Source organism: Sciurus vulgaris (assembly GCF_902686455.1).
Source record: "Sciurus vulgaris genome assembly, chromosome: 8".
In the NCBI taxonomy this organism is placed as follows: domain Eukaryota; kingdom Metazoa; phylum Chordata; class Mammalia; order Rodentia; family Sciuridae; genus Sciurus; species Sciurus vulgaris.
Window position 1 is genome coordinate 146,693,238 of NC_136468.1, and position 9,457 is coordinate 146,702,694.

At 45.6% G+C, this 9,457-nt stretch overlaps 1 protein-coding gene across 3 annotated transcripts in view; it reads left to right on the forward strand.

Moving 5' to 3' along the window:
- CFAP251 (cilia and flagella associated protein 251) overlaps nt 1-8,334 on the forward strand; it is a 73,338-nt gene extending 65,004 nt beyond the window's left edge. For all 3 annotated transcript variants that reach the window (XM_079151015.1, XM_079151016.1, XM_079151017.1), the window contains exons 20-22: nt 5,152-5,380; nt 6,106-6,207; nt 7,366-8,334. In XM_079151015.1, coding sequence (XP_079007141.1) covers nt 5,152-5,380; nt 6,106-6,207; nt 7,366-7,466 — 432 coding nt within the window. In that variant the 3' untranslated portion in view covers nt 7,467-8,334. The remainder of the gene's footprint in view (nt 1-5,151; nt 5,381-6,105; nt 6,208-7,365) is intronic.
- Nucleotides 8,335-9,457: the final 1,123 nt, after the last annotated feature.

The following is a 9,457-nucleotide window of genomic DNA, read 5'->3' on the forward strand; positions in this document are numbered from 1 at the left end:
GTTGCATTGAGAATTTGTGGCCGCTTTGGAAATACCTTGCGACAGGCCGAGGGTGTAGCTCAGCGGTAGAGCACTGACCTAAAGGCCCTGGGTTCCATCTCCAGCACTGGAAAAAAGTCCCTCCTGTGGGCCTGGGTGGGTTTCCATGGCTGTCCAGGTGATGGTGGTGGTAGCATGATTATGTGTCTCTGCTAGTGGCCGAAAAGAAACCCCTATCAGAATGGCACTGAGGGCCTGGAGGTACAGCTTTGATCTCTGAGGAGGTGGTGTGCCAGGTCAAGAGGCAAGGAGGCCTAAGCAGCCCTGTCAGAGTCCCCAAGGTCCCCGGGGTCAGAAGCCAACATCTGACCGTTCTCTCCTCACACAGATGGAGTGGAGAAGTGTCACCTTTTCTTTTCACTTCGTGCAGATGCGCTGAGTCTAAGCAGCTCCTGTCTGCAGGTGAAGTACAGAAGCCAAGGGAGCTGGTGTGATGCCATCGTGTGGGGACAACTCAGCGACCGTGGCTGGGTTTACAATGACTCACGCGTCTTCAAAGTAAAAGGAAGCGTCTGTGGGCCAGGCAGGCGTGCTCGTGAGCGGAACCACCTCGACCAGTGGAAAATTCAAAGCGTGGTTCCGTGGGGCGGGGAGCTGTCCTGGGGAAGGGGCCTGAGTGGATGCAAGGCACTGGTGACTTTTCAGTTGGGTGATGTCTTCTTGGGGAAAAAAATGAGAATTCACAGATCATACACCCTTTTAGAGTGTGTAATTCAGTGGATCTCGGCATATTCTCCGTTGTGTGACCAGCATCACAATCCTCTTGTATAACATTTTCATCCACCAAAAAAGAAACCCGGGCCCATTACCTGTCACTCCTCATTTTCCTCAAACCTCCGACCCTGCCATGGGCAACCGCTTGTACTTTCTATCACTATGGATTCACCTAATCTGGATATTTCATATAAATGGACTCATACAGTAGTGTGTGTGTGTGTGTGTGTGTGTGTGTGTGTGTGTGTGTGAGAGAGAGAGAGAGAGAGAGAGGTTTCTTTTACTTTGCATAATCTCTTATAATGTCTGTTTTCAAGATTCATCCAGGCTGCAGCATGTATTTGTAGTCCATTCTTTTTTATGGCAGATAACGTCCCACGGTGTGGATGGGCCACCTCTGATTTACTCATTTGTCAGTTGATAGACATTTGGGTCGTTTCCATTTCATGGCTTTATGATAATGCTGCTGTGAATGTGAATATTCGTATCCAAGTTTTTGTGTGAACACAAGCTTTTGTTTCTCCCAGCATATACCAGAAGAGGGATTCCTGGGTCCCACAGGGGTCCATGTTTCATCCTGGGAACACCCAGACTATTTTCCACAGCAGCCGTGCCCTCTTACGCTCTCAGCAGAAGCACGTCAGAGTTCCCATTTCTCCTCCTTGTGGACACTTGTCGGTCTGATTTTAGCCATCCTGGTAGATATGAAGTGGCATCTCGCTATGGTCTTAATTTGCATTTCCCTAGTGGCTGATGACAGCCAGTGTCTTTCCGTGTGCTTCTTGACCATTCATATGTCTTCTTAGAAAAATGTCTATTCAGATCATTTGCCCACTTTCTTGTTAGTTTTGTCCATCTTTTTTTTTTGCATTAGAAGAGGTCTTGGTGGTTACTGGCTACAAGTCCCTTGTCAGGTACCTGATCTACATGTATTTCTCCCTTTCTGTGGCTTATCTTTTTGCTTTCTTGGTGGTGTCCTTGGAAGCACAAACATTTTTATTTTCGATGGAGTTCAATTTTCTTTCCATTTTTTCTTTGGTTGTTTTATGCTTTGACGTCAAATCTACAAAGGCTTTTCCTAAACCAAAGATTTACTCTAATGTCTTCTTTAGGAGTTTTAAAGTTTTTGGCTTATACATTTAGACCTGACACATTTGGAGTTCATTTTTTTTTGCTGGGGGGGTAGGTACCAGAGATTGAACTTGGGGGCACTCAACCACTGAGCCACATCCCCAGCCCTCTTTTGTACTTTATTTAGAGACAGAGTCTCATTGAGTTGCTTAGCACCTTACTTTTGCTGAGGCTGGCTTTGAACTCATGATCCTTCTGTCTCAGCCTCCCGAGCCGCTGGGATTACAGGCGTGCACCACCGCGCCCAACTGGAGTTCGTTTTTGTGTGTGGTCATTCTGTTGTCTCAGCACCATTTGCAGAAAAGGCTGTTTTCTCCTGTTGAATTGACACGCTGCCCTTGTCAAAAATCAATCAATAGTGAAGGTGAGGGTTTACTTCTGGCCTCCCAATTCCATTTCATTGAACTACATGTCTGTATGTCTTCCATGTCCTGATTACGGCAGCTTTGTCGTGAGTTTTGAAATTGGGAAGTATGAGTCCTTCACCTTTGTTCTTTTTCATTGTTTTTGACTATTCTTGGTGCCTTGCAATTTGCATTTTAGGATCAGCTTGCCAATTTCTAGGTGGAGGGTAGTCGGCTGCATTTTGATAGATTCTGTTGAATGCACAAATCAATTTGTAGAGTCTTGTCACTTTAACGGTATTAAGTCTTCTCAGCCCAGAATACAGGATGTCTTTTACTTCTTTAGGTTTTCTTTAACTTCTTTCAACAATATTTTGTAGTTTTTCAGAGCACAAGTGTCATGTTTCTTTTGTTAAATTTATTCCTAAGTATTTATTCTTTTTGATGCTATCAGAAATGGTATTGTTTTCTTCCTTTCATTGATGTGTTCATTGCTCGTGTGTATAGAAACACAACTGATTTTCACATACTGACCTCATACGCCATAATCTTGCCGGACTTACTTAACAGTTCTGGTGTATTCTAGTGGGTTCCTCCTTATAATTTTTTATATACGAGATCATGTCAGCTGCAGAGAGATAGCTTTACTTCTTCCTTTCAAATCTGGGTACTTTTTATCTCTTTTCCTGGGTAAATTTCCCTGGTAGACCCTTCAGTAAAGTGTTGAATAGAAGTGGTGAGAGCAAACGTCTTTCTCTTGTCCCGGCCTAGGGGGAAAGCGCTCAGTCTTCCATCATTATAGCTGTGGGGTTTCCACAGGAATTGTCCTGTGCCTCATGTGTTGAGTGTTTTTATGATGTAAAGTGTTAGAATTTTGTCAGATGCTTTTTCCTGCACCTAATGAGATAATCGTGATTTTTTTTTGTCCTTTATTCTATTAATAATCCTGTATAATGTTACTTTAAGGTTCATGTGTTAAACCAACTTTGCATTCTTGGGATAAATCCCACGTGGTCTTGGTGTGTGGTCTTTTTTGTATGTTGCTGGGTTCAGGTTGCTTGTATTCTGTTGAGAATGTTTGCATCTAAAATCATAAGAAATTTTGGTCTATGGTTTTCTTTTCTTGTGCTGTATCTGTCTATGTGTGGTTTCGGGGTAATACCGCCCATTATGGAATGAATTGGAAAGTAGTGCCTTTTATTTGGGGGGAGAGTTCATAGAAAAGTTGGTATTCTTCTATAAATATTTGGTAGAGTTCATCAACAAAGCTATTTGGCCCTTAACTTTTCTTTGTGGAAAATACAAAAATTACTTCAGTCTCTTGCTGTTGGTCTGTTCAACTGTTCTGTTTCTTTGTGAGTAAGTTTTGGTCATTTGTATCTTTGTAGGCCTTTATTCATTTCATCTCAGTTCTCTTGTTTGATGACACCCAATTGTCCATCGAATTCTCGTGGGCTTGTGATTATTTCTGTAGGCTTAGTAATAATGTCATTTCTTTCATTCTTGATTTTAATAGTCTTTTCTCTTTTTCTCATGGTTAATCTAGCTAAATATTTGTCAATTTTATTGACCTTTTCTGTGACTAATGGCTTTATAGGTGTTTGTTCTAAAAATGATACCATGTAAGTTATGCATGTTATATATAATCTGTTGTATATATAAAATATTGCAGAGTAAAATTGGAAAAGCAACAAAAAGGGAATCATGGAGCAATCAATTGTCTTAAGAAGTTTACTAGGGGCAGGGGTACTGTATTTGAGCTCCCCACTAAACTATTTGCTTATTCAACCAAACTCATTTCTAAATTATTGAGGATTATTTTTTTTTGGTGGGGGGAGGATACTAAGGGTTGAACTCAGGGGCATTCAACCACTGAACCACATCCCCAGACCTATTTTGTTTTATTTAGAGACAGGATCTCAATGAGTTGCTTAGTGCCTTGTTTTTGCTAAGGCTGGCTTTGAACTCGATATCCTCCTGCCTCAGCCTCCCAAGCCACTGGGATTATTAGTGCGCACCACCACACCTGGCCCAAATTATTGAGGATTTTAACTTTAAAATAAAATTAATATCTGCTCACAAGGCAAGGAAGTAGTTGATGCACTGTGAGATCCCTAGCTGAAAGGAAAGACGCAGTGTTCATGCCAGTTCATGCAGTGTTGACAAACTTGACACAGTGCTAGGGCAACTCTAATAGAATGCCACAAACTGGGTGGCTTACAACAACAGAGATTTTAATTAATTAATTTTGGCATTGAGCTTTGAACCCAGGGCCCAGGGCCTGCTACGACAACAGAAATTTATTATTCTCTCAGAATCCCAAATCGCGGTTCAGCAGGGCCGTACTCCTCCCTGTGAAACCCTTAGGGGAGAGTCCATCTTTGCCCTTTATAGTTGCTCATGGTTGCCTGAAGCCCTTGCAGTTCCCTGGCTTAAAGCTTTACTAGTCCAAGCTCTGCTTCACCTAACCTCCCTGTGTGTGTCTTGCCTCTTCTTATAAAGACACCTTTTCTGGTGTGACCTCATCTTTATGTGTCGGGGGTGGGTTCTACCACTGAGCTACATACATCCCCAGGCCTTTGTATTTCTTATTTTAGGACAGGGTCACACTTAGTTGCTGGGGTTGACCACCAAATTTATGTTCCTCCTGCCCTAGCCTCCCAAGTAGCTGGGATTACAGGCATGTGCCAGGGTGCCTGACTGACCTCATCTTGACTAATTACATCTGCAAAAACCCTATTTCAATAAGCATCTGAAGGTTAGGACTTCAACACATCTTTCTTGGGGGACATAATTTGACCCCAACAGACTCATTCTACGTCGACTATAAACATGGGTCTGTTCCTATTCTAAGTTTTAGAAGTATAATAACAAAGTGTCTTTCCTGTTTTCCATGATCTTTTTTTTTTAATCTCTTCCCTAGATTGATGACATGTTTAATGAAATCAAATTTAGCGAATATGTGGACACTGGACAGCTAATTGACAAGATCAACCTACCAGATTTCTTTAAAGTTTACCTTAATCACAGGCCCCCTTTCGGTAACACCTTGAATGGCATCCAGGAGAGCTTTAAAGTTCTTGGTTATACCAATTCCAAAGGACAAAAGGCTATTCAGAGAGAAGATTTCCTGAAACTGCTCCTAACTAAAGGTAGATACACGAGTGGGGGTATCTGGTAACATTCTTGGGTTGTTCCAAGTAGGGAGAACCAACCTAGGGGAGACCAACCCCCTGCTGTCTCCATCCATCATGGAAGAACAGTAATTTGAGAGTGTTTTAATTTATGGAGAGCTGCTGACTGTCCTCCATATCCAGCAAGTGTGAGGGAAGGGAGGGACCCTGACCTAGACACCAGGAAAATGTGGTTTTCATCATCCTCTCTTATAAAATAGAGGTACAAATGCCAGTTTATCAATCTCACGGGGCTAGCCTCAGATTGGGATGCATTTGTGAAATAAAATTGCGCCAAAGTAAGTTTTATTTTTACTTGCTGTTTTCCACATTTTTTTGTGGGGGGGTCAAGTCTACTTTCTCTCAGAGGGTGGGGAGGTTCCTCTGAGTCTAACTTGGCGGATCTGGTATAAGTGAACTTGAAGATACAGCTGGGCAGTCTTTATTGGCAAGTTGCCTTCTTTCTCTCTGCAAGCCCCAACACATTCTCCCTGACTGGAGTACACTTTTAACATCACCTAAGGAAATAATGTGACAGTAAATGGGACTCTCCTGAGTGGTTTTGTGTCTAAAGAAAAGGGAATAGTGGAATAATGGAAGACCTTAAATAGGGGAAGCTATGACCTTGGATTGATGACCTTGAACTCTGACTTTGTGCTTGGCCCCCAGAGCTGAACCACCTCCTCTCACTCTCTAATATGCAGGTGAGCACATGACAGAAGAGGAGATGCACGACTGCTTTGCCACACTGTTTGGCCTGAATCCTGAGGGGTGGAAATCGGAGCCCGCGGCCTCCTCCGTCAGAGGTACTGGGCCGGCTCTGTCTGGGCACGTAGCTGTGGTTACTAATTTGTTGTAGACTTAAGTGCGTTTATCTCTCCTGACTGGTGCTGGCCACTCTCCTGAAGACAGTGCACTCAACAGCGTCACCCTGCTGGGAATCCCACATGAATAAGTCACGAGAAGCCGTGCACGGGGGCTCTGGCCACGGGCGAGACCGTCAGCTCGTCCTCTGTGTCTTCTGGCCTTGCTCTTCCCTGTATTCCACTGACCTGTTCTTCATCTCTCTGCCTGAAGTGGGTGAACACCAGCCACTAGTAGACGCTGCAGTGTGGCAGTGGCTCCAGACCAAGAGTATGTAAGGGGAGACAAACAGGAAAAGACCATAGCTTGGTGGCCACACAAGCCCAGCTTCAAGCTGCGAGAACATCAAAGTCCTTCAGGATCATCCTAGGCAGGGTGTGGCTCCAGGGTAGAGCCCTCGCTCTACCTCACCTGGCACACTAGGTCCGGGTCCCCCAGCACTATAGAAAATAAATTAACAAATACATAAATAAATAAGTAAATAGGATCCTCCCCCTCAGCCTTCCCCACTATGGCCTGGGGTACCCCACCTTCTCCTTTTAGTCCAGGAGCCTGAACCTTGGGTCGTGAATTTAAGCTCAGGAGGAACCAATCCAAACAGTCCTTCTGGTTCTGCTTGGGCTGAAATGTCTCCACCAAGCCCCCGTGGTCAGGGCTGCTACTGCTGAGGCTGTCAGGAGCAAAGTTTCCCCACCTGTCTCCCTATTCCCACTCCTTCTTTTATTGTCCATTCCCAGCATCTCATTTAACAAAGTTCCTGAACTCAGAAAATTCTGGAATCTGGTACCTGATGGCTACCCATTCCTTTGTGTACTTTGGATCTTAGAATGTGGCTTTCCCAATGATTAGATATTTACCTTGTGTTTCTAGTAATCTTGAAAAGGTCAATCAATGATGGTCAAGGGTTTCCAGCAAGGTTTGCAGAGTTTTGGGTAATGGAGGGATTTGAATCCATTTCTACCTAAGGGGTTCTCCAAGGATCAAAGACAAACCACAGCACAGAGCACCTCTTGCTCTTGTTGGGTGTCTTTTTGGGAAATCCTCTGCATTAGAAGCCTTGTCACTGGAAGGCATTTGGTTTTCTCTTCTTGTTTGGCTAGGCTCAGAAATCTGCCTGGAAGAAGAACTACCAGACGAGATCACTGCAGAAATATTCGCGACTGAAATTCTTGGCTTAACCATTGCAGAGGATTCTGGATGATACGGTCAGTGAGGCTGTGAGGACCGTTTGAAGCACAATGGACTTGGCGTGTTTTCTAAGAGGCCTTGCTTTTTCTGCGTTTGTTTCCCTACCCCCACTGCAATCTTCAGAACATTTAGACATTAAAAGAAAATTTCTGTTAAGCTTTGGAATTCGCAAAGTTGGACATTCCACTGTTTCTGAAATAGAAAAGTGGGTGGAGGCAAGAACAGCCCTGGCAGCTGGGCGTCAATGGCGGCTGGACACCGGGACTGTCTCCATGCCTCATCTGAGGCAGTTCAGACTGGAGGGGGTTTGCACAGGATAAGGTGGGTCTCGCCCAGCAACGGGCCTTCCTGTTGACACGGGTGGCCCAGGGAAATGATAGTCAGTGGCCTTATTGCCTCGGCCTGCAGCGCCCCTGGACCCTTGGCTTCATGTGGCCCAGTATGGATCGGCTCTGCCTGTGGTGAAGCTAGGGAGGGGTGCTCCTGAGAGCCACCGATGATGGCTTTTTCTCAGCAAAACCCCTAAGCAGTTGTGTGTGGCCGTTATGATGAGCACCACTGGCCATGCTTAACCGCGGCGGCAACTGCCAGGGGGAATACAGAAGCAGCCGGAGCCCTGTGTGCGGCACCTGGGCCAGAGCCACGCACAGCCCCAGCTGCTGCCGCCAGCACCTTCCCTTGCACCGCATATAACCAGCATGGCCGTGGGCGCTTCACCACCTCACACTGCTCGGCTTCAGAACACACAGTGGCAAAAGCAGGGGCCAGTTCCCCAACTCAAGGACACTTAGGGACATTATCACTAAGTTTACAGTAGTATTTCAGCCTTGACAAGAGCAGAGCATCAGAGTGTAAGCAGATGAAGGTTATGTTCTGATTTTTAGAGCTTTGTCATTTCTGAGGCCTTGTTCAGGCAAATGTGTCCAGTGTTTCCTTCCCGCACACTCAGTCCAGCACACCCAACACCCCAAGCTGGGTGTTCCCCTGAGAAACCAGCCTGGAAAGAAAGTGCCACTCTCCTAAGGAGCAGTCCTCACGAGAGAAACCCAGCAGCAGCAGCATCTGCTTCCTGTACAGAGCCTTCCCACTGCCTCGTGTCCAGCTGGAAATTTGGCATGGTAAGTCTTCAGAACACCCTGGAACATGGAACGGAAGGAACCATCTGCCCCAGACCAGGCTGTGTCATGGCGACCTTGGGGCAGATGGTGTGAGCCAAGGTTCTGCAGGCGCCCGCTTGTTGAAGCATGTTACCAGAGCTCTGCGACCTTGTTTACATTTTGTTCTTTAAAAAAGCACAAAAAGGAAAATAAGCTTTACGCATCAATTTTGCAGCTGCTAAGGGCTTAGGAGATATATTACTAAGCCAGTTAAAAAGTTTCCAGGGACATTTTAGGGAACAGGAAACTCTTGAATGACTTCTTGTTCTCTTTAAAAAAACCAAAAAACTCAGAATTGGACACAGCCTGGGCACCCATCAGGGGCTTCTTTCATCAAATCTGGTGCCCTTCAATTTTGATCTTAGCAATTACATATCTTGGGACAGTTGTCTTGAGCAGAGCTGACCAGGACCTGTTGGACGCAGTAGAGTTGGGATCACTGTGAAACACAGGCTGAGATGCCCTTTCTGGGCTGATCCAGCCAGAGTGGAGGGAGGCAGAAGTCCTGGTGATGGATGTTCATCCAGGAAGGCCCACGTAGCCACAGGCTGTAGGATGGGTATCAATGGTGTTCCCATCCTACTTCCGGCCCTGCCTGGTCAGCGTCCTTCCCCTTGAGACCTCTTTCAGGAGGGGCTTTGGTTTTATTTCTCTCAACTTATTTGACAGAAATGGAGTCAGACAGTGTGCCCCTTTCAATCCCATGAGGGTCCTGCACTTCCACCCAGGGGAGGTCCAGCCTCAGAGAAGTGGTTGGGCACCAACACCCTGGCCCAAGGAAGGGGACAGGCAGCACAGACAGCTCAGAGTCTCCAACAACGGGAACGGCAGAGCTGTGACAACAGAA